This window comes from Peromyscus californicus, unplaced genomic scaffold, assembly GCF_007827085.1.
Source record: "Peromyscus californicus insignis strain IS unplaced genomic scaffold, ASM782708v3 Scaffold_3__1_contigs__length_106647218, whole genome shotgun sequence".
Classification (NCBI taxonomy): Eukaryota; Metazoa; Chordata; class Mammalia; order Rodentia; family Cricetidae; genus Peromyscus; species Peromyscus californicus.
The window spans coordinates 90,177,123-90,201,475 of record NW_026294551.1 but is presented as its reverse complement, the minus strand read 5'-3'; the positions used below and the strand labels follow the sequence as shown (position 1 = coordinate 90,201,475).

At 49.1% G+C, this 24,353-nt stretch overlaps 1 protein-coding gene across 2 annotated transcripts in view; it reads left to right on the top strand.

The window, feature by feature from the left end:
• Window positions 1-1,287: 1,287 nt before the first annotated feature.
• Window positions 1,288-24,353, top strand: part of LOC128123000 (uncharacterized) — a 34,633-nt gene continuing 11,567 nt past the window's right edge. Inside the window, exon 1 of one of the 2 annotated variants that reach the window (XR_008222552.1) lies at window positions 1,288-10,089. Coding sequence is in view for 1 of the 2 variants with exons in the window: in XM_052758910.1 (XP_052614870.1) it covers window positions 9,749-10,089 (341 nt within the window). In the remaining variant the exon portion in view is untranslated. The remainder of the gene's footprint in view (window positions 10,090-24,353) is intronic. The other variant, XM_052758910.1, reaches the window with a different exon arrangement.

Genomic DNA, 24,353 nt, shown 5'->3' with positions numbered 1-24,353 from the left:
TCAGACAAGACTCTGAAGTTTGAGACTCCCTCCAGCTCCTCTCTTTTCTGCTTACATCATTGCTTTTCCTTGACTTCTAGTTATGGCCACGAAATAAGAAGCCGTGTGTGCAGTGAAGAAGAGGGAGTCCTTCAGTCCGTCTGGGTCTCCTTCAGCCAGCTCTGTCTGGTTCTTACCGGGGAAGCAGGAGAAAGAACAGGCTCCCTGTGTTCCCCACGCAGCAGCACACTGGCAGCTGCAGAACCTCCAAGGGCCTTTTCAGGCTCTTCCCCTTTGAAAACGTGGGAGCAGGCCCAGCCTGGGAAGCAGAGCTGAGCCTTGCTTCTGGTGGCTTGTTTTCTGGAACTGCTAAGTCCCCAAGCCACAACCCCAGATCAAGAGCCGTTAGAGGGCTGGAACTGTGTTTTATCCCCATTGTCACCCAAATCTACACATTTAAATTCTGGAGTCAGTGCTTAGAGTCTGACAGTCATTTGGGTTTGATGGCACTGGGGAGTGTTAAAGCTCCACCAAATATAATGCCTTCATTCGGTCACGTGAGTCAAACACTGACATCAGTAGAATTTAAACCTGTGCATCTGGCCACATGAACGCATTGGGAGGATGGGTAATAAAGCTGAAGAAGTGACGAGGTCCTGAGGAGGCTGAGCCCTGAGTCCTCTAGTGTGAGGAGCTGGCATGAGAAGAAACCAGTGAAAGGGGAGACCCTGGGTGTAGGGGTTGGAAGGACCCTTGCCTCAGCTGACGGACGCTGGCTGCAGCTGCTAAGCAGGCTTTCTCCGGGCCTGAGCAGATGGGGGGCCAGGATGGGTTCCTGAGTTAGCCCTTCCTGCAGGGAGGAAGCAGAACAGCCCTCCTGGCCCCTTGACCTTTTCCCAGGGGAACCAATTGTGGATTTCTAACCTTCCAAATGGGAAGATAATGAATCTCTGTTGCTATGCCACTGGGTTTGTACTAATTTGTGACAGTGGCAGGAGGAAGTGAGTCCCAGCCCTGTGCCCTGCCCTGGCAGGATCCTCTCTCCGACTTCCTGTGTCCCTCCCTGCTCCCCTTTAGCCCACGTGGAAGGTCTCATCCTGTTTTAGTACTGGGTGGCCTTGGGTCCTCCACACGATGTCTTTGACATGGTCCTCTCATTTGATGAAAAAGCCTGTTATACGACACACGTCACCTGCAACTCCAAGGGAAAATGAGATGACGCCTGCAGGGTTTCTTAGCAACCGTGTCTGGCATGAAATTGGTGCTTGATGCTATTTTTAGGCATGGAACGGAATTCTAAAATTTTTATCCCTGCTCTGGTTCTAGATGGGATCCCAGCTTTGCCTGAGGGGATAGTCCCTTCCTGAAGCGCGTAGTCTAGAAGAGAGCTGGCTTTCTATTTCCCACCAGCCACAAGGCACCAAAACCTTGCCTACCATCCTAACAACAAAGAGAAATTCAACCGACGCTCAAATCCTTCTGTTCCATTTCTTGGCTGGGTGACATTGGAGGAGTGAGCCCACCTCTCCGAGCCTTGGCTGCTCCATTTGTAGGATCCTCGTTGTGAGTCCTGGCCCAGGATGTTCGTAAAAGGTAAAGTGTGCTCAGTGTGGCTGAGTGTGACACATGTTCAGTGGCCACCGTAAACTGAAGTCTCCACAACGGAGAGGGGGTTTCCTCTCAGCCAAGTCTCTGAGAACATTTGGGCGGTCCTGAGACCCAAACAGTTTGCACCCCCATTTTAATAATGAATGCCCAGATTTACAAATTCACTAGGACTTCAAATGGGACTATGGCAAAGAGGTGTCCTGAAGCCTGAACTCTGCGGCGGCTCTGAAGTCTATGTCAAATAGATTCCAGAAGTCACTCCCAAAGAGTTTGGGTAGACCCCAAAAGCCTAAGACTTTCTAGAACTTCCAGAGCAGTGCCCACTGAGGCACCCCAGCAGAATTCAAGTTCTCATGGTGAGCAAAGAAGACTCTCAGTGGAGAACAGGAGAATCTTTCTCTCCTGATGCCAGCTACTTAGGCCCAAGCAAGTGGACAACTGCTTCTTGCCTGGGCATTGGCTTGTTGGATTTAACAAATGAAAACAATAAATGTTTAATTTCAGATACATAACAAGTAATTTTAAGGTGTAAGTATGTCCCAAATATTGCATGGAACATTTAGCTGGTCGACCTTATCCATGTCTGGCAACCATGTCTGCCAGGACTATAGTCAAGTTCAGGGCCTGGCAGGGGGAAGTGAAGTTGCTGAATTCTTTCTCAGGCAAGAACGTGGCAACCCAAGCTCGGGATGTCTCTTTCAGATGTATCCCAGTTCTGAAAAGCAGCTGGGGACCCTTGATCTTCAGCACAAGGATAGCCAGCGTGTGCACGGAAGTTGGGGGGATGTGAGAGGGGCGTGTATTTTGGTAGTAATGGTTACTGCCTCCCAAGCTAGTCAGGGACTCCATTGTTAGAGGCACCCAGAGGCAGATGGCTATAGAGTGGTGAGAATATTAATTCTTCTGTCCTGGTCTCTTTCTACAGTGACATTTGCAATATCTGTGAGTGGTGTTGCATAAAATGTATGTGCAGGTAGGTGCCAGAAGCAACTATCCCTGTATCTTTATCCATTTTCTGTTGCTATAACAAAGTACCCGGGTCTGGTCATTCATAAAGAACAGGGGTTTATTTGGCTCGTGGTCTAGAAGCTGAGTGGTCTAAGAATGTTCAGCTGGCATCTGGGGAGGGCCTAGTGCTGCCTCCTAAATGGTGCAGGGTATCTCACGGCGGCATACAGTCTGGCTGTGTCTTCCTTTCTTACAAAGTCATCAGTCCTATCTTGCTGGCTCCATGCTCATCACCTCATCCAATGCTGATTGTCTGCGAGAGGTCTGACCTCCAGTGCTGCTGGCATATGAACTGGAGGTTGTGGGGGTGAGTTTCTAGCATGCGAACTTTAAGAGGACACGTTCAAGTCAAGCACTCTATGCTAGGATTTTGTTGCCAGCCACTTTAGAAAACCGCATTTCCATCAACTTACGGGCATGTTCTGTAGCTAGAGTTTTTCTGCCTGACCCACAGTCAGGACAAATCTTTGTCATCCGCCAGTCCCACAGCTGCTCAGACCCAACCAAGTAAACACAGAGACTTATATTGCTTACAAACTGTATGGCCGTGGCAGGCTTCTTGCTAACTGTTCTTATAGCTTAAATTAATCCATTTCCATGAATCTATACCTTGCCACGTGGCTCGTGGCTTACCGGCATCTTCACATGCTGCTTGTCCTGGTGGCAGCTGGCAGCGTCTCTGACTCAGCCTTCCACTTCTCAGAATTCTTCTCCTCCTTGTCCCGCCTATACTTCCTCCTGCCTGACTACTGGCCAATCAGTGTTTTATTTACTAACCAATCAGAGCAACACATTTGCCATACAGAACATCCCACAGCATGTTCTCCTGAAAGAGGCAAGTTAGAGACTCCTCTACATGCATACACGGTCCCCAGATGGGCACACCTCTTCAGTGTTCAGCTTGCCCACAGTCACAGGTTTTGTAGGCCACCTGGCCTATTTACCAAGAAGCCATATTGGAACCCGGCCTCCTGCCTCTGGTGGCTACAGATTCCAGGGCCCCAGAGTACAACCTGTTCTCCTGTTTCTGCTGGCCCTGGGCTCAGGCAGGAGCTCCCATCTATTCTCTGCCACACCAGGTGGCCCCTGTGGAATGACCCACAGACAAGGTAATGAGGTATGCTGTGTCCTGAGTGAGCCAACAGCCCCTCTGTGGGGAGGTGTCTGTGTAGCTATTTCTGCAGAGGTGGAAACTGAAGCTCTGAGCATGGGCAGACTTTGAACCCCTCCTGCATGCCTACATTTCACAAGGGCATGTGATGGCTAGAGCAGGGTTCTTTCTCCTTGCTGCTACTGTGAACCACACTCATGCGAGATTTAAATAGTCTCGCCCATGCTCCAGACTGTTCATATTTCTCAAACTTCTTGCAGGTTCTTAGTCTCTGTCTAGTGACACTTAATTCTTTGCTGCTTGGGGCTGCTGCATTTGGAGTATCTTGGCCCCTAGCCACTAGACACCAATGACACTGCCACCATCTCTGTCACAAACACAGAGATGACCAACTATCCCTGGGGTGGCTGCATGGCAGAACTGGCCTTGCTAAGAACCCATACCATAGAATCACCACTGCTAAGAGTTTCTCTCAAATCTTTTCAGGCTGTTTCTAAGCGTGTATTCCAAGCTTGTATTTAAAAAAAACACAAACAAACAAAACCAGATGGCTTTAGATACGCAGTTCTTGCACTACTTGTTGTTTTCATGTGACAATAGATCTTGGCCCTCATTCTGTATGTGCACCCTGCATTTCTCCTGGAACAACTGCACGCCATTGCTATCTTTTGTCTTCTGTCACACTATCTGCCACAGCTGTGACTGGCATGACAGTCCCCTCACATAGCATCTGAGTCGCTCCTCTCTTTGGGTTTTGGCGTTAGCAGCACACCCACCCTAGTCTATCCACTCAGCATCCTCACCCATGTCCTTTTGCAGCACACCCACCCTGGTCTATCCACTCAGCATCCTCACCCATGTCCTTTTGCAGCACACCCACCCTGGTCTATCCACTCGGCATCCTCACCCATGTCCTTTGGCAGCACACCCACCCTGGTCTATCCATTCAGCATCCTCGCCCATGTCCTTTTGCAGCACACCCACCCTGGTCTATCCACTCAGCATCCTCATCCACGTCCTTTGGCAGCACACCTGGTCTATCCACTCAGCACCCTCACCCATGTCCTTTTGCAGCACACCCACCCTGGTCTATCCACTCGGCATCCTCATCCACGTCCTTTGGCAGCACACCCACCCTGGTCTATCCACTCAGCATCCTCACCCATGTCCTTTGGCAGCACACCCACCCTGGTCTATCCACTCAGCATCCTCACCTATGAAGGGGTTTAGAACTAAACTCCTTTGTGTGTGTTGAGTGAGGGGGTGTTTTGGGGGCTGTGTGCATGTGTATACGTGCATGTGGAAGTGAGGGGGATGTCAGGTGACAATTGCTTCTCCACTTTGCTGTTGTTGTTGAGACATGCTCTCCCACTGAATTTGGATCTCACTGAACGACCAGCCAGATTGCAGCGTCTTCCTGCCCCCTCCCTGACAGCTGAGCCTGTTTCCTTTGTTTGTTTTTACAGAGATGCTAGGAATTTGATCTCAGATTCTCAAGCTTTATCAACTGAGCTGTTCTCCCTAGGTCCAGGCCTAGGCTCTTAAAAGGGGAAGCACTGGACCAGAGGTATATACGTTTTAATTCTGATCTGCCACATTAGTCTCCAAAATGGTTTTGCCAATTTGCCACAGATGTCTTGATTAAAAGCATCCCATATTTGTGAGCACCCATTGTGTTGCGTGTATTAACTTGTGTTATCTTATTCAGTTCCTGCTACCATTGTTCTCAGCAGGGTCTGTCTGTATTTCCCTCTGGCAGCTTGTCAGTGGCAGAAACTGGAACCTGGCCTCTTTGTCTCAGGTGGGAACTTGTTTCTTTGCTAGTACCTTGAGCTGTCACAGTCTTTCTGTGATGTCTGCCCACTGTCCCCAGGTTCTAATGAGATCACTGATGACGAGAGTAGTTGACCTGCTTTGTCTTTGCCAGAGTGGCAGATCCAGCCACAAATACAGAATCTGTTCGTTTTTTTTTTTTAAATCCTGGGACGCTTCTGGTCCACCTCCTCTAGGAAGCTCTCCAGGATTGTTCCAGCAGTCCTCAGCTGCCCTCTATACAGCTCTGTGGGAGCCCTGGGAATCTGCAGCAGGCACTTGAAGCCAACAGGGTAGATGTGTGGGTGGATAGGATGTTATGGGCACAGATCCGGTAGACTTAGGTCAGAAACCTCCTCTGTCATTTGTCACACAAGAGATCCCTGTAGGGCTCTGGGTACTCAATGTCTTGATTTCTGTCATAGCTGCTTCCCTTCTCTGCTTTACTTTTCCAGTGTTTCAATGACCCACAGTCAACTGTGCTCCAAAAATATTAAATGGGAAATTCCAGAAATAAACAAGTCCTAGGTTTGTCGGGCAGTGGTGGCACACGCCTTTAATACCAGCACTCGGGAGGCAGAGCCAGGCAGATGTCTGTGAGTTCGAGGCCAGCATGGTCTACAGAGTGAGATCCAGGACAGGCACCAAAACTACACAGAGAAACCTTGTCTCGGAAAAAAAAAAATTTACTATTTACGTAAAAGTATTATGTGTACTTGTGTGTTTATGCACTGCATGGGTGCAAGTGCCCTTGGAGACCAGAAGAGGGTGTCAGATTCCATGATACTGAAGTTACAGGCCCATTATGAGCCACCATTGGTGGTGCTGGGAACTGAACCCAGGTTCTCTGCAAGAGCAGAGAGTGCTCTAACCACTGAGCCATCTCTCCAGCCCCTCTGTGTCTCATTTTACAAGATGCAATGTCTTGCTTTATGTCTCTACAGAAGCAGACACTAAGATGAGGATTTATGACAAGGCTGTCAGGGCCAAAGGAAACTTCAGTCCCCCAAATTTTGGGTCCCATACTCCTCTACCAAAGGAGTCATTCCTCATCACGGTCAGAAGGGACAAATGGCTACCTGTGGCACCTATTGGCATACTAAAGTGCTCAATGGCCCCCAGGCACACTCAGTACCTGTGGCTCTTTTTAGCTCTTCTCAGCCCAACCCCTACCCTAAACCTCTCCAGATCATGGGCTTCCCATCCCCCAGCTTCTCATTCCCATAGAATCCTACCATTTCTCCTGTGGTGATATACTGTGTACCCTAATAAACTTGCCTGAGGATCAGAGGACAGAGCCAGCCACTAGATTAGATATAGAGGCCAGACAGTGGTGGCACACACCTTTAATTCCAGCACTTGAGATCTCATGCCTTTGTTTGGGAAGCACACACGCCTTTAGTCCCAGGAAGTAATATGGCAGGGCAGAGAAAGGTATATAAGGTGTGAGGAAACAGGAACTCGCTCTCTTTAGGCTGAGGAATTCGTAGAGGTAAGAACTAGTGACTGGCTGTTCTGCTTCTCTGATCTTTCAGCTTTCACCCTGATATCTGGCTCTGGGTTTTTTATTAAAAGACCATCTAAGATTCAGACAACATTCTCCTCTTTTTTGTCTCCTTTCCTTGGCCTCCTCTCTCTTGCCCCTTGCTCTTGGTCATCTCCTCTCTCACGCACACTCTCTCTCTTCTGTCCAGGCTGCTGACATGTTCACTACTTTTTCTCCCTGCTCTGGACTCTTCCAGATGCCTCTGGCTGTCCTCTCCCTCATATCTACAATAGAAACCTTCCCCTCAACCATACCTAGGAGCTGTCATGCCCTCAGCTTATATATCTGGTGCCCAAACCCTCAGTTTATACAAAGTCATTCATTTCAGGAGTTTCTTATCAAAGCAGGATGGTGAGACAAGGAAGGGGACCAAACCACTGAACGGGGGCACTGGCATAGCCCGCTGGGCTCTGTGCCCACACGAGCTTCTGCAGCTGCCACGCCAAGGGAATCAAGCTATCACAGCTTGATCCTCCTCTAGGTCTGGGGGAGACCTGTTGCTTGGCTGACCACAAGGTCTTGCCATAGCTTCAGGGGGTAGAGGAGATGTCTATGATAACCACCAACACAGCCTCCTTCAGGCAGCTTGCAGGAGCTTCATAATGAGCCAATCCCTACTCATCTTGGGTTTACCATTGTCTTGATTAGGTTTTGTTGTTGTTGTTATTGTTGTTGTTGTTGTTGTTGTTATTTTGTCAACTTGACACAAGCCAGAGTCAAATGGAAAGAAGAACTTCAACTGAGAAAATGCCTCAATCAAATTGCTCATAGGCAAGTCTGTGGGGGCATTTTCTCGATTGCTAATTGCCCCACTGGGGGCAGTGCCACCCCAGCGCAGGCGGTCCTGGGCTGTATCAGAAAGCAGGCTGAGCAAGCCATGCAGAACAAGTAGCATTCCACTGTGGCCTGGGCTTCAGTTCCTGACTCCCGGTTCCAGTCTGGAGCTCTTGCTTTGGTTTCCCTGGTGACGGACTATAACCTGTAAGCTGGAACAAACCCTTTTCTCCCCAAGTTGTTTTGGTCCTGGTGTTTCGTAACAACAGTAGGAAGCAAGTGAAGACAATCACTGACCTTGCATCTCCCGCCAGCTCTGCAATCCTAAAAGTCCATTTGTCTCACTTCCTTAGCTTTTCCTATCACCGTGCAGGCCAACAACAAACCTTTGCTGATTATCTCAGGTACCTTGTTATGGTACCAGAAAGTGGGAAACACAGTGGGACTGGTCCTTCCTTAGATGCCCCTGAGGAAAGTCATCTCACTGTAACCGACACTATGCTGGGCGGGGACTGTCAATCATTTCCTATCTGACACAGAGCCGAGGAGGAGAGCAGTATCATCCCAAATGAGAAGACTGAGACCTGGAGATAGTCTCAGAGGCAGTGCATGGTAAAGCTGCGCTTGAACTCCAGTCTTTCTGGTCTAGAGATTTCCTTAACCCACCATGCTGTTTATTTTTAAACAAAACAGGTTTTGGCTAAATTGCAGTTTAGGCTTACAAAAATCAAATGCTATCAATGATCTTCAAGATTTAGCACCAAGTTTTATTTGGGCCATGATTTTCCTAAGACCAGATCTCTCTCTCTCTCTTCTTCCTCAAGAGAGGAAAGGCCCCAGTCCATTCATATTTGCCTTGATTTTCCTGTACACACACATGTATGCACACTCATGCACACCGCACACATGTGCACACACACACAGAGAGGCATGTTTCTTCTGTTCTCCTTTGAACTGGAGAAAAGTAGCCATGGCTGTGGCTTGGGGATGAAGTTTAAGAGCAAGTCAAATATTTGGAGAGGATGACATTGAAAAGCAAGAAGCACGCTAATTGGCAAGGCTTCTTAGAGATGAGAAGAGTTTCCCACAATGCACTGCAGGAGAGTAAGACCCAGACAAAGGAAAGCGGCTGTGTGCATTGACTCCCTGCTCTGTGTGTGGCTGTGGTCCCGTGGTACTATGCAGTCAGGTATATGTGAAGGCACTTGCACACTGGAGAAAAGGGGAATCGGGACTCACAGGCCTGGGTTCTGCTCAGCACTGCCACCAGCCAGTGCCCCGGAAGAAATCACTAACCTGGACCCGAAGCCCACGTCTTTGAGAACTGAATGGGGAGTGTGCCATTTTTCTACTCCATGCAGATCTGACAGAGCAGCCTTTTCCAATTAAACAAGGAATTCTGCTGAGGGATACACACCTTAACCAGCAGGAATGGATGTGTTTACTCAAAGTTAGCCAATGTTTATGAAGCCCTTAGTACAAGCCAAGAAGTGGGCAAACCACCATGACTCAGTTCCCTCCGCCACCCAGGGCCTTCATCCTCCCACACTAATAGGGAGACTGAGGCTGGGAGAGGCTCAGTGATTTGTTCAAGTCACAGGGTGGAAAGAAAAGCAAAAGGAAATGACAAGAAACACCGGCAAATCCAGAGCTCCTTGGAATCTGCTTCAAATGGGGCTGGGTGAGCTGATACTATCACCCGAGAGAGTGGAGGCCTGACCTCCTCATGAGGCCCTGGCTGGCGGCAGCTCAGGAGTGCAACCAGATCTGCTTGGAGAGGCCACACTAGTCATCCACTGGGCCAGAAACCTGAGCTGCTTCTGAGACGAGCTGGAAGGCAGCCAGGGACCTGGGGACCTGTCCGATCTCCGCTTCACCCTCACCGGCTAAGTAGCTTTTGGCCTTTGTTAATGGCGCCGTCTCAGATCATTGCCAGGGAACCACTGGTCATAAGGGGGAATCTGGGATTAGAGGCTCAGAACTCCCTCACTGGCAAGCTTTCGGGGGAGAATGCCAGGTCCCAAGTGCCTTCCTCCTGTGTGTTCAATTCTGTCACCCTCCCGGATGCTGCCCTGACAGGAGCTGACTGTTCTTGCCGTGAATCCTTGTCTGCAGTTACTATTTCAACATTGTTCCCTGGGAATTCTTTCTCTTCCTCTTTCCCGGGCACCTCCTCACCACCTCCCCGTCCTGTGTACCTTGGAGCAACCTGTGACACCCATGAGCGCCACTCAGGGAGCAGGAAAAGGAAGTAAGTAAAGATGAATTCATACATCAGGCCTTGATAATGGTGAAACTTATTTTTTTTTTTTTTGAGATTGGTCTTGTTCTGTAGCCCAGGCTAGTCTGCTACTTGCCATTCTTGCCCAGGAAAGCCTTGAAATCATGACAATCCTCCTGCCTCAGCCTCCTCAGGAAGTTCCTCACTTGTTTAAAGAAATGCATTGTACGGCTTAAAAAGCAAAAGAATATTCTCATGGCATGGCCAAGGCTCTGGTTTGCAAAGTTGTCCTTTTACAGTGTCATGACATTTACTCGGGTAGATCACACCAGACAGTGTCACATGACCGGGATATCACTTTCACCTTCAGTTTTCAGATGTGGAAACTGAGGCACAGAGAGGTGAAGTAATTTGCCCAAGGTCTTATAAATTACAAGAGGTAATTTGCTAAGCCAGTTTCTACTCAGAGAAGGAGGGATGGTAACTCCCAATTCGCTAGGTACTTGAAAGGTTACATTCTCTAAGGGAAGAGGGCTTAGGATTTACCCCTGCCTTCCACCTCCCTTGTCTCTTACCCATCTCCTTCCTTCCTTCCCATCCTTGGGGACAAGATGACTTAATACCTCCATGCTCCTTTCCTCCTTCCCTCCCTTCCTCTTTCTCTCCCTCCCTCCTTCCCTCCCTTCTCCATCACTTCCTTATGGGAGAACTAAGAAAGCCCTAAGTCAGCAGTTCTCTCTCAACTTGTGGGTCATGACACCTTTGGGGTCAAACAACCCTTTCACAGGGGTCGCCAAGACCATCAGAAAACACACATATTTACATTATGATTCAAACAGCAACAAAATTACAGTTATAAAGTAGCAATGAAAATAATTTTATGGTTTGGGGGTCACCACAACATGAGGAACCGTATTAAAGGGTTGCAGCATCAGGAAAGTTGAGAACCACTGGTCTAAGTTAACGTGTATTATTGACATGGGTGTGACTGGCACATCTCACTCACATGACATGTTCTCTCCCTGGTTCTGACAGCAGACTGAACCAGGGTACCTTTGTCCCCCACCACCTCTCACTTTGCATTTTATGTGACCAAAACTCTGACCCAGAGAAGTGAACGTGCTGGCCCAGGGCCATACAAGGAGGAAGCCACTGAGAAAGCAGGCGTGTCTGACTGGAAGCCCGTTAAGACAAGGCAGTGTGTGTTATGTGTTCCCAGCGCAGGCCGTGATCAGTTCTTATCCTTCAACACTCAGGCCTGAGCCCCGAGCCTGTGTTCTCAAAGGGAAAGCACCCCTTCCAGTGCCTGTCTCTGGCTTCCTGAGCATATTCTCTTATTCCATCCAGTTTCTTGGCAGACGGGACATTGCACACCTTGCCCTTTCCTGCGAGGTTGCTGGACACATCGCCTTCTGTTAAGGTCCCCCTTCAAGTGAGAGGCTGAAGGTCAAATGGTCCACTTCAGTCTCCACAGGGACTAGCAGACATTTCATCTTCTGTGAGAGCCCTGCTCCTCAGCTTCTCCACTGGGCACACTCAAAGCACGGCCATTAGTCAGTGTGAGCTGCAAATGACGGGCACATCTGCTGAAACCAAGGCAACCGAGTGTGGGCATCAAAGTGCATGGAGCTCTCTAGCATTCTCCTGTCATGAATCTGCAGTCGTGTGTGTGTGTGTGTGTGTGTGTGTGTGTGTGTGTGTGTGTGTGTGTGTGTGTGCACATGTTGTACATACACGGGTGCATACAGGGGGATGCCAGAGGAGAATATCAGGTGTCTTACTCTGTCACTTGCTGCCTATTCTCTTCAGACAGGGATCTATCACTGAATCCAGAGTTAGGCTGGCAGTCAGCGCCCCGGTGATTCTCCTGTCTCTGCTCCCCACAGTGCTGGTATTATAGACACACAGCCATGCCCAGCTTTTTTTTCACCTGGTGCTGGGATCTGAACTGAAGGCCTCATGTTTGTGGGGCTCAGAACCAAGCCAAATCCCCTAAACTTGCGCCTATGTGGTCAGGTTTGGGACCCCAATGGACAAGGCTTGCCACTACTGCTGCCAAGAAAACCACGCGATTCTGTCTTCTGTCCGTGCTGCTCACGACACTCTAGGATTCTGAGTGCTTCAGAGCCCAGAGTTAGGCTGTGACCTCCAAGTTTGTCATTTCCCTGAATTTGACCGTGACATTCTCAGAAGAATCCTGAAGCCTCCAGCAGAGCCTGCCACTGCCCACTCTCTCACCCACTGCCCAGCACCCCTCTAGTCCTGACCCCAGCACACGAAGCAATCCCGAGGACAGACCTCACCCGACCCCCAGCATACACAGACCTCTTCAGCTTACACAAATGGACGTGATACCAAACTCTGGGGTGGGACACTTGTTGGTTTCTACCTATATTTCTTCCTCTTTTTAATATTTTGTTCCCTCTGGGAAGTGTGGTGGGTTGGAATATTTTTCCAGTTCTCCATTCTCCTGTACTGGATTATGTACTCACACCGCTCAATGTGCCCTTCAGCTGTCTCTTGGTCAATGATGGGTTTGCCTCCTGTGGCGCTGATGTGGTGCTCACTACGGTCCCTCTGCCGCTTTCATCTTAATGAGTATTATGGTTTGGATTTCTTTTTTCTTCTGACGGTGCTGGGGACTGAAGCCAGGACCTCACGTGTAGTAGGCAGACTGAGCTGTGGCTCAAGCTGAATGGTTTGTGTTTTATTATTATTATTATTATTGTTGTTGTTGTTATTTATTGTTGACAGGTGTGTGTGTGTGTGTGTGTGTGTGTGTGTGTGTGTGTGTGTGTGTGTGTGTGATGGTACACTTGTGGAGATCAGAGATAACTTGTAGAAGTCAGTTCTTTCCTTCCAACCCGTGGGTCCCAGGGATGGAACTCAGATCACCAGGGCTAGAAGCAAGTATCTTTACCCATGGAGTCACCACATCAGCACTTATATGGGTCTTATATGTCCTCTAAAGCCTCGTGTGGTGGAGACTTGGTCTCTAGCAGCTGGACTATTGGGAAGTTGTGGGACTTTTAGGAGGCGAGGCCCAGAGGAAGTTAAGACACTGGGGGGCGAGCCCTTACAGGGGCTATCGGGATGCGGGCCCTTTCCTCTCTGTTTTCTTCCCATCTGTCCTGAGGCACGCTGGCCTCTTCCACATGCTCTGGTCACCATGGTGGACTGAGCTGTCAGCCACAGGCCCCAGATGACAAGACCATGCAACCCTGAACTGTAGCTTCTAAAACCATGGGCCAAGACAGACTTTTCTTTTTACAGTTGTTTGCCTTGGGTGTTTTGTCACAGAGCTGGAGAGCTGAGTGACGCAATGAGGAAGCATGTCTCCTGGTCCAATGAAGATGAACAGCATAGGAAAGAGACCCAAATTTGATCTCAGCCTGGAGCCCAGCCCAGCCCATTTGGCAGGTGTAAGCATAAGAAATACAAAAGCTTGCCAGCATAAACCTCTGAACCTAGAACAGATGCCACCACTCTGCTCAGGCTGGCCTGCTCCAGGCCTAGGCCCCTCCGCATTGCGGCCTTGCTGGACCCTAATGTTTCCTTTCCTTCCCCCTTAAGCTAACAGCAGGCCACAGAGTTTCTCTGTGGCTAGTCTAAGATGCCCTGCCACCTCTGCTGTCCCCCCCAGCTCACTCCCAGTTTCCAGGAAAGGATCCTTTGTTAATTTGTCTCAGAATTCCTACTTCATAGACCTTCTGTTTCCAGCCGAGACACCGCCAGGTCCAAGCCACACCTTCCATTCCAAACTTTGGATCCATGTGGACAAGCTGCACCCCTAATCCCCGAACTGACAAAATGGGGATTACAGTATTGCAAGGCTGTTGTGAGAGAAATCAGATCATGGGGCAGTGCTGGCCGGGCTTGTAAGTCCCTGTGAGCTGCATAGAGGCCAGCGTCCCGGCCGATCGGATTACTGCTGACATCGAATGCAGAAGCAGACACACACAGAAGCACCCAGAAATGCCTGCAGATCGAAAGGCCCCACGATTATTCGTTCTTCCTTTGACATTTTGATACAGCAGAATCCAACACCTAGTGCCATGGTGACAGTCTCTATAAAAGTCTCTAGGCTGCTTTCGGCACACCTACGGATCAGTGGGAGGCTGGCACAGATCTGGACCAATAGAGAGAAGGCATGTTTAGCCTTGGCCTGGTTACAAAGAACATTTTTTTTTCTTCCCTTTGAAATGGACCTTCCTGTCCCCAATTCAGCATCATCCAGTATTGTGCTGATGTGGGTTAATTTCCTATCAGCTCCTAGAAAGAGTGTATTTCCAGTCTCTCCTGGGGCAAAGGAGAATTGCAAAGCAGATAAGGCCAGCTTCCGTGCCCCACAAGGCCTACAGGGGAGACAGTATTTCAGGGGCGGGGGCTCAAAACAGGCAATCCTTCAGATACACCAACCTGAGGCTGTGTGGCTCCCAGAACCTCTACGGCCCTGTTTGTGCTGGCTTTTTCTTTGTGAGTCTTGCCCTGATAAAGGCTGGGCATGTGTTATTGTCTGAGTAAGGATCCTTGAATGGCACCAGCCCGTGAATCTGTCCCTTCAAGAGGGTCCTTGAAGAGGGACAGTCAGAGAATCAAGGAGCTGAGGGCCAGATGGTACTAAACAGGATGACATGAATTAGGCAGAGACAGCCGGCGGCAGGCCACCTGCCTTGTTCCCTTGCAGCAAAACCCTGTGGCCAAATGGCTACCGGTGGACTGTCTGACAGGTGAGCAGACCTGACCTGCAGGTCTCACTGTCACTGAAGTGAGCAACTGACTAAGTTTCTCCTGAACTGGAACTCAGAACTCTAGCCCCAAAGGTAGGAGTCTCAGGGCTGTGGAGCGAGGCAGTCTCACTTCGTGCCGGTAGACCTGGCTAGCCTACCTCATCACCTCCCCGCGAGGCAGGGGCAGGGCAAATGTGAAAGCAGTGTTCTGGAGATTGTGACCTTCCTGTCCTTGTGGGTGCGTCATATCTGCTAGTCAGTGGCTGGCAGCTTGACACAAACTAGAGACACAGGGGAAGAAGGACTGTTATTCGAGGAACCGCCACCATTGGATTGGCCTGTGCCATGTCTGGGGACATTTTCTTGATTACCCATTGATGTGGAAAGGCCCTGCCCACTGTGGGTGGTGTCACCCCTAGGCAGGTGGTCCTGAGTATAATAAAACAGGTTGAACAAACCGTGGAAAACAAGCCAATAAATAGTATTTCTCTGTGGTCCCTGCTCCAGTTCTTGCCTTCAGCTTTTACCACTGAGTTCTCGCCCTGATTGTAAGCTGTGAGATGAAATACACCGTCAAGGCTGGAGGGATGGCTCAGCACGGACTGCTCTTTCAGAGGACCTGAGTACAATTCCCAGCACCCACATGGCAGCTCACAACCATCTCTAACTCCAGTTCCAGGGAACCCAATGCCCTCTCTGGCCTCCATGGGCACCAAGCATGCAAATGATGCACAGACATACACACAGCCCAAACAGCCATACATTAAATAAATAAATACATACATACATACACACATACTTTAAAAAAATGAAACAAACCCTTTTCTCCCAAAGTGTCTGTCACAGCCACAGAAAACAAACTAAGTAAGACACATAATATTTTTTTTTTGAGTGCTGGGAATTTAATCCAGGGCTTCATTGAACCCAGGACTTCATGCATGTTAGGCAGGCTCTCTACCACTAGGTAGGCTCTCTCTATAGATATCTCTCTCTCACACACACATATATATATAGTACATGTATGGTATATTTTTTAGGGAATCTAAGGTCCTGGGAATTTGAAGATGAAATTCCCGAATCCTATACACAACTGTAAGGATTACTCTGTACTCAGGACGACGGTCAGTTTCCAGATGACAGTATCGTAAGCCAGACAAGGATTTGCATTTCTTTCCTATGAGAGGAGTCCTGATGTGAACAGGGACTAAAGTGGTGGCTTCCTGGTCACCTCCTCCCAGAAGCCAAGGATCCTCCTGTCTTGGTGTTCTGCTATCCTCAGACATCCAACATCAGTGCCATCACATGGTTAAAAAAAATGTTGCTGCAGCTCTGGCCGTCATGTCCACAGTCCAAGCCCCAGGAATGGGGGAGATGTACATACAAGTGGTTACCTTTCAGATGAGTCAGCACTTTGAAAATGTTTGTTAGAAGGCTTCCACTTACATAAAAAAAAAAAAAAAAAGATTTGTTTTGTGTTTGTGTGTGTTTTGCTTTGCAGGTCTGTCCGTGCACCATGTACATGGCTAGTGAGTGCCCAAGGAGGCCAGAAGTGTCTGGTGCTCCGGAACCGGAGTTCCCGGTGGCTGGGAGCTGTCGTGTGAGTGCTGGAAACCAAGGGCCTCTACAGAGCAGCTGTTGCTCTTAACCATTGAGCCATCTCTCCAGCCTCCCGGGGCTTACATTTTATTAAGCCCCTTCTTCATCAAGGGAGACTGGAAAATTACTGGACAGACAGACACCCTGCCATTTAGGAGGTTCTGTCATTTCTGGGCTAGCCAGTGTTCCATTTCTTTCTGCAATGGGGAACAGGCTGTTGGATGTAAAGGGGGAGTAAAGCAGGAAGTGCTGAGGCAGGAGAATGCTGAGCCTGAGGAAGCACCTGTGGGCTCAGTCTTGGTGTCGCTCAGGACTTCCCTGTTCTAGTATTAAGGATATTAGCAGACTGTCAAAAAAACTGGGAGGAGCTCAAGAGCCCAACCCCTTCCTGCGGGTTCAGGTTGAGGGGGAGATATTTTTTTCCGTGGTATAGCCACTAGCAAGGTGCCCATGTTCCTGTAACACCCACTCATCATCTTTCCTATGAGTAACACACACACACACATACACACACACACACACACACACACACACACACACACACACACAGAGTTAAATGGGAATGGGAAGAGAGGGGATTAGGGAACATGGGAGAGGGCAAGAGAGGATAAAGGGTTAAAGATGAATATGATTAAAATATATAGATTTATGAAACTGTCATAACAAAAATCATTATTATGTATAATCACTATGTGCTAATAAAAATACATCTTAAAAGATACTTGGTGTCAGCCCTCAGGAACTGCAGCCTTGGGGGTAGGGGCCGGTGTGTAAGCACTGTGATCAGGGATGCTTGGCAAGATGTGGGGGCTGGAGGAGTCACCCTGGTAGGCTGACCACTGAGGCTCGGTTGTTGAACCTGGAGTATGGCTGGCGCTGAGTAGGCAAGGTCCAGTGCAACAGGGCGCTGACCTGTGGATGTGGAGGTATGAGGGTCTGGATAACTCTGACTCCGGTGTGTCTGCTTAAAGGAGACCCAGGTTGTGTCCTCAGCATAGTTGAGGATCAAGTTGGAGAAGTGAGCAGGAATCAGGTGACTATGTGTCCTGGTGTCACATTGAGGCATTTGGATTTTATCTTTAGGAAATGTAGACCCATGGGAGGATTTTTCAGGTATGAGATGACATGGTCGGCCTCAAGCTCTGGAAGGTTCTCCCTGGGTCACAGAGGAGGATGGGCTGGAGAAATCGTCACAGGGAGAAAGAGCCACTGTATCCTTCAGGCAAACAGGGGAGAGATGCCTGCCTGGGGTGATGGGTAGAGGGGTGTGTGTGTGTGTGTGTGTGTGTGTGTGTGTGTGTGTGTGTGATGCTGGGAGTCAGAGAGGACAAGAACAGGGTGTGTCAGTTAGCAGGAGGCCACCCCAAGAGAAGACAGACACAGGGGAGGCAGCTCGTTCTCAAGTTCAGTCTGGAGTCAGGGGCCTGTGAATTCCGGGTTTCTTGGTTTTGCGACTCTCAACCTCAGCAGAAGGTTCTAGAGAAGAAAAGCCCATATCAGAAGCATGTGAAGGAGGGGAGAGGAACGTCACCATCAATGAAGCATGAGAACCTGAATTCTGATCCCCAGCACCTACAGAAAAAGCAGGCACAACTAGTAATCCCAGCGTTAGGGAGTTGGGGACAGGCTGGTCCCAGGGCTCAGTGGCCAGCTAGTTTAGCCAGTTGGTGAGCTCCAAGTTCCGTGAGGGACCCTGTCTCAAAAAATAAGGTGGAGAGCAGTAGAGGGAGGCACTTAACATCAGCTTCTGGTCTCTGCACAAATGTACACAAATATGTACACTCACCTACATGCGCACACACACACACACACACACACACACACACACACACACACACACACACACATACACACATACACACACACACGGCAGGGGGAGAGGAGGTAGCAGCTTTGAAAGTCCAGGGTTTGCCAGCTTTCCAATAATGACTATGGAGTGTGAACAATTAAAACATTCAGTGGACACTCTCCCCAGAACACAACACAGGCAGCCCACCTCCGGGTCCCGTGGAGGACCCAGCTCCTTTCTTCCTGCCCTGCTACCCTTAGCTGTGGGCTTTTGATCATCTTGTTAGTGAGTCCCATCTTGCATCTTGTATTTCCAAGTCTTCAGGACCTGGTCAAACATTTCATCGATGTGAACCCTGTGCTTTTCAGGGTCCCCCAGTGTGTCCCCACTGTCACCTGAGGTGAACTTGAGCTGTTACCTGAGTGAGAAGAATGGCCTGGCAGTGTTTCAGGAGAACTGCAAAGGCTTCAGAGACAACAAGGAGATGTGGCCAGAGCCCTCAGGACATATGGGTGACCGTGTGTGACCTCCTCCACTTCCTGCCCCTGTGATGTCCTTTCAGCGCTCTCTGAAATGGAGAGTCAGGTGCTCCCTGGCATGCTCCTGTGCCAGAAGCTCTCATCTTTATATAGTGAACACCTGTCCCTTCCCATCTCACTCCAGATAAAGGTAACTTAAGAACAGCCCCCAAAGAACTGCAAGTCCCATGAAATGGATTACTAAAGGTAGAATTTGGGGCTCATGTTGCTGGTAGGGTGTGGGTTTGAGGTGGTGAGGGTTCGGGAAAAAGGATCATTAGGCTACTACTCCATGTACGTGGGGCCGTGTCCAGAGTTCATCCACTGGAAAGTACAAGAACCGTACAACAGAAAAGTCTCCAAAAGCCACCAGATCCACCTCCGAGTTCAAACCATTAGAATGGAACCTGCCACCACCAAGTTGCCTCTCCTCCGCTCCATAGACTGGTAAGGCCACCAGCAAGTGCACAGCCCAGCCTCCCCTCATGTCCGTGAGTCACAGTTGTCTGCCCTGGCCCTGCTTACCAGGTGGCCGCTATATTTAGACATTTTCATTTTCTGTTGTGAGGACAGATTATGCCCCGGGTGCTCTGTGTGCCTCCGGCAGAGGCAGACTCTCTCTACCTCCCCTATCAGGCCCGAAGCAGGCAGGGACAGTGATGCCAGCATAAGTACTTTGTGGGATCTGCAAAGGGCTTCAGCAGCCCTGAGCCCTGCTCCCTGACAGGTGCAGCTGGTATGCAAAACAGCTCAATTGGCCTCCAGGTTGGTTGAGTTTCAAAACCAGGGATGGTACTGCCACAAGAGAAAAACAGATCCAGCTGACTGTGGGTGGGGCTGTGTGGTTTACACAAACAGAAGAAAAGCATTGTGGGGCAGAATGGGCTTCAAATGGAAAGCAGTCAGCATATATGTGCATATAGATGGATATCTGCCATATGTGTGTGAGCATGTTCATGTATATAGATAGATATCTGCCACATATATGTCAGCATATATATGTATATGTCAGCATATATATGCCACAGATAGATGATAGAAATATAGACAGATAGATAGATGATAGACTATAGAGGATATTTCAATATGTAATATGTATAATCTCTCACAATATACAATATGCTATATATTAGTAGATGTTGACATAATAGCATATAACACATTATTTATCATATATGTAAGTTTTATCAGTTGAGAGGGAGCAGACTGAGGAGCTTGTGAATTGTGACATGCAGGATGTGATGTTGCCTGGCACTGAAGATCACATGGCAATTCCTTCTGAAGAAGGAAGTCCTTCCCACGTGCATAAGACAGTCAGCTTAGAAATCGTTCATTAAGATATATCACCTAAGAAAGTATTTATTTGGTGGAATATTTTAGTGTTTTCTCTTGCTGTGACAGATGCCATGACTAAAAGCCCTGAGGAAGAAAGGGTTTTATTTAGCTTACAGGGTACAGTCCATCATCAAGGGAAGCCAGGGCAGGAGCTCAAGGCAGGAGCCTGGAGGCAGGAGCTGAAGTAGAGACCACTGGAGGCACACTGTTTACTGCTTGCTCCTAGGGTCACCTGCCTAGGGATAGCACTGCCCACAGTGGGCTTGGCTATCCTACACTCAATGGCAATAAAAAAAAAAAAGCCTCACAGATGTGCTCACTGAGACTGATGGAGGCAATACCTCAGCTGAGATTCCCCCTTATGTCAAGGTTTGTGTCAAGTTGACAAAAACCAACCAGCCCGTGGAGTTATTCATGGAGGCCCTGGTGGTCGTGGCTTCGGTGTGGATTCATCAGCCAGAGGCCTAGGTTTGACTGGCCCAGGACGCTGGTAGGCTCAGGCAATTCTTTGATTCCTTTGGATGCCATCTCCCATCTCCAAGCATATGTCCTGTTCACTGTTTGCAAAGGATGAAGTGAGGTACCAGATACAGTGACATGGAGTCTGAACTTGGTTGTGGTTAGATGTTCATGTGTCCCTTTTCTCAGTGAAGTTTATGTGGGGTTACTTTGTACTGCCCTGTGCTGGATGCTGATGATGCCCTCTGATTCTTTCGTGTCACACAGATTGGCGGGCCACTTCTATGTGCTGTTAGTCGTTGTGCCATGCTCCTAGCCAGGCGACAGAAATAGGCATTCAAAAACTAAAGATAAGTAGCATGGACGACTCCTTGCCCTCAAGGCCTCTAGTCCGCAGGGCTCGTCACAAAATTTCCAGCTCATTCTAGAGATAAGATTCCTAATGGTACTCAATTATGCTCACAGATCCGTGCCTAGACCAACGGTCATCAGAGAGGTGTCGTTCAGCAACCGATGGGAGCAGATGCAGAAACCCATAGCCAAGCACTGGGCAGAGCCAGGGGAACCCAGAGGAAAGAGGGAGAAAAGATTGTAGGAGCCAGAGAGGTGGAGGGCACCGTGAGACTATAGACCACAGGATCAAATAAGCAGGGCTTATGGGAGCTCAGAGAGACTGAAGCGACAATCATGGACCCTGTATGGGTCTGAGCTGGGTCCTCTGCTTATATGTTATGGTTGTGTAGCTGCTTGGTGTTCTTGTGGGACTCCCAACTGTGGGAGCTCTGGGAGTGGGGGCTGTCTCTGCCTCTTTTGCCTGTGCTTGGGACCCTTTTCCTCCTACTGGGTTGCCACATCCAGCTGTGATATGAGGGTTTGTGCTCAGTCCTGTTGTATCTTGTTAGGCTATGCTTGGTGGATACCCCTGGGAGACCTGTTCTTTTTCTTTTCTTTCTTTCTTTCTTTTTTTTTTTTTTTTTTTTTTTTGAAGGTAAACAGAGGAGGAATTGATCTGGGGGATAGAGGAGGTGGGGGGAGGAATGAGGAGGAGTAGAAGGAGGGGAAATGTAATATATGAGAGAAGAATACAAGTTAAAAACAAAAACCAAAAACAAAGCAACTCAACTCAGAGGCTTAGAACAGAGTGACCCGCCCAGGCCCTGCAGCTGGTGTGCTGCGAGACTCAGGTGGAGCACAGGTCAGCTTGACTCCAGCCTTCCCCACACACACCTTTGCCAAGGCCGTTTCCACCACTGACTGGGCAGGGTCAAGGAGACCCAGGGTGCCTGGAGGAAATCATGTTTTCCCCAGAGTCTCCAGTTTGGGAAGGATACGATTTTTGTGTACATAGGAGGGGTTAAGGGAAGGCTCAGCACCCACTGGCAGCAAGGTGCATTGGGTGTGCCTGCTTCTTGCTGAGGATGTGTGTGTGTGTGTGTGTGTGTGTGTGTATCTCCTGGTGTGTCTGCACATGATGGGGTCGCAGCTGGGTGTCTGTGTGCATTTCTATGGATACTTGTATGTCTTTGTGTCTATACTCTGTGTGTCTGTGTGTCTACCTTGTGTGTGTGTGTGTGTGTGTGTGTGTGTGTGTGTGCATGTGTAACTATGCATACATGTTCTCTGTAGGTCTCTGTGTGTGTCTGACTCTGTGTGTGTGTATGCATGTGTGACTATGCACACATGTTCTCTGTAGGTCTCTGTGTTCTGTCTCTCTCTGTGTGTATGTGTGTGTGTATGCCCGAGGATCTGCATGTGTAACTATGCATACATGTTCTCTGTAGGTCTCTCTCTCTCTCTGTGTGTGTGTGTGTCTGCACCTGTGCCTTGGAGTATGGGCAGCATTTGAGTCTGTGTGCGTATGTGTTTTGTGTCTTTCTGTGCCTGTGCGTCAGCAAGTGTCCTTGTGTGTGCATCTGTGGGACTGTGTTGTGTCACCAGTCCCCCTCCCTGTACCCAGTTCTTCTGAAGCTGATCTGACACGTCCTTCCGTGTCAGGGACGTCAGTGGCTTTAGCTTTATCTCCCAGCCTGCCACTCTGTTGGAGGAAATTAAATTTTGACTTAGCACAGTCTGTTCCTTATGATGTCACTGGCTATGACTAGCACTCTCTGCTCACCAAGGTATTTGTCTTTTGATTGCTTGATGAACACCTGCCAATTCAGAGATAAAGATAACATGAGCTGATTTTTGAAGGACCCTGCATGCAATGTTGGTGCTGTTTGGTTTTTTTGCTGTGAACTTGAGACCCCAGACAAAGGAGAAATGGTTTTGGCTTTGCAATATAAGACCTTGGTTCAAAGCTCCTTCTGGCCTTTCAAAAGCTGTGTGAACTTGGAGAAGACACTTCAATTCTCAGAGCTTGTACTTTGTAAGAAAGCATAAATACAATAATGAGGCAATGTTCTCAGAAATCTATGAAGTCCCTTAGTAATATGATGTAATGGCTGGGGGTGGGGGCGTGCAGAGGGAAAAGACCCCGGGGAGATGTTTAACAGACAACATTTAGTTCCTTGCTTTCCTGGAGGCACAGTCCTGAGTCAGTGCCTGAATCCTTCTGAGCTTCAGAGTTCCCTAGGATAAGCACCACAGGATACACAAGGCATTTAAACTGATCGTTGGTGAATGTGAGGCTCCAGCATGGGAACTGGCAATGTTTGTGTTATACAACAGGAGTGATGCTGCCCCTTTAAAACTTCCTGCAAGTACAAGCACACTGAAGTTCTGCCTGCACAGGCAGGTAAGCAAACAGGTAGGCAGGATGGATGGATGGGCACAGTGTGGGAAGAATGGATAGTGCAGAGTAAGGCAAGATGAACGGATGTAGTTCAAGCAGGATGGATAGTGTAGCTTAGAACAAAATGGATGGATACAATGAGGGCAAGGATGGTGCAGACAGGCAAGGGCAGATGGTACAATTCAGAGTAGAATGGATGGTGCAGAACAGGCAGGTTCAGTGCATGATGGATGGTCCAGTGCATGATGGGTGGTACAGAGAAGGCAGGATGGATGGTGCAGTGCAGGGGGATGGATAGTCCAGTGCATGATGGATGGTCCAGTACAGGATGGATGGTACAGTGCAGGCAGGATGGATGGTACAGAGCAGGGGGATGGATGGTCCAGTGCATGATGGATGGTCCAGTGCATGATGGACGGTACAGAGAAGGCAGGATGAATGGTGCAGTGCAGGGGGATGGATGGTGCAGGCAGAGTGGATAGTGCTGGATGGATGGTCCAGTGCTGGATGGATGGTGCAGAGCAGGCAGGTTCAGTGCATGATGGATGGTCCAGTACAGGATGGATGGTCCAGAGAAGGCAGGATGGATGGTGCAGTGCAGGGGGGGATGGATAGTCCAGTGCATGATGGATGGTCCAGTACAGGATGGATGGTACAGTGCAGGCAGGATGGATGGTCCAGTGCAGGCAGGATGGATGGTACAGAGCAGGGGGATGGATGGTCCAGTGCATGATGGATGGACCAGTGCATGATGGATGGTACAGAGAAGGCAGGATGAATGGTGCAGTGCAGGGGGATGGATGGTACAGAGCAGGGGGAATGGATAGTCCAGTGTATGATGGATGGTCCAGTACAGGATGGATGGTACAGTGCAGGCAGGATGGATGGTGCAGGCAGAGTGGATAGCACAGTGCAGGATGGATGAATGGTCCAGTGTAGGATGGGTGGATGGTCCAGTGCTGGATGGATGGTCCAGTGCTGGATGGATGGTGCAGAGCAGGCAGAATGAATAGACACAGTGGAAGACAGGATGGATGGCTAGCAGGATAAAATGATGGTGCTATCTTTTGGTTTTGCTATTTCAAAATGCAGCATTGGCAGAGTGTTTTGAGCATTGCCACATTCTTGGCAAG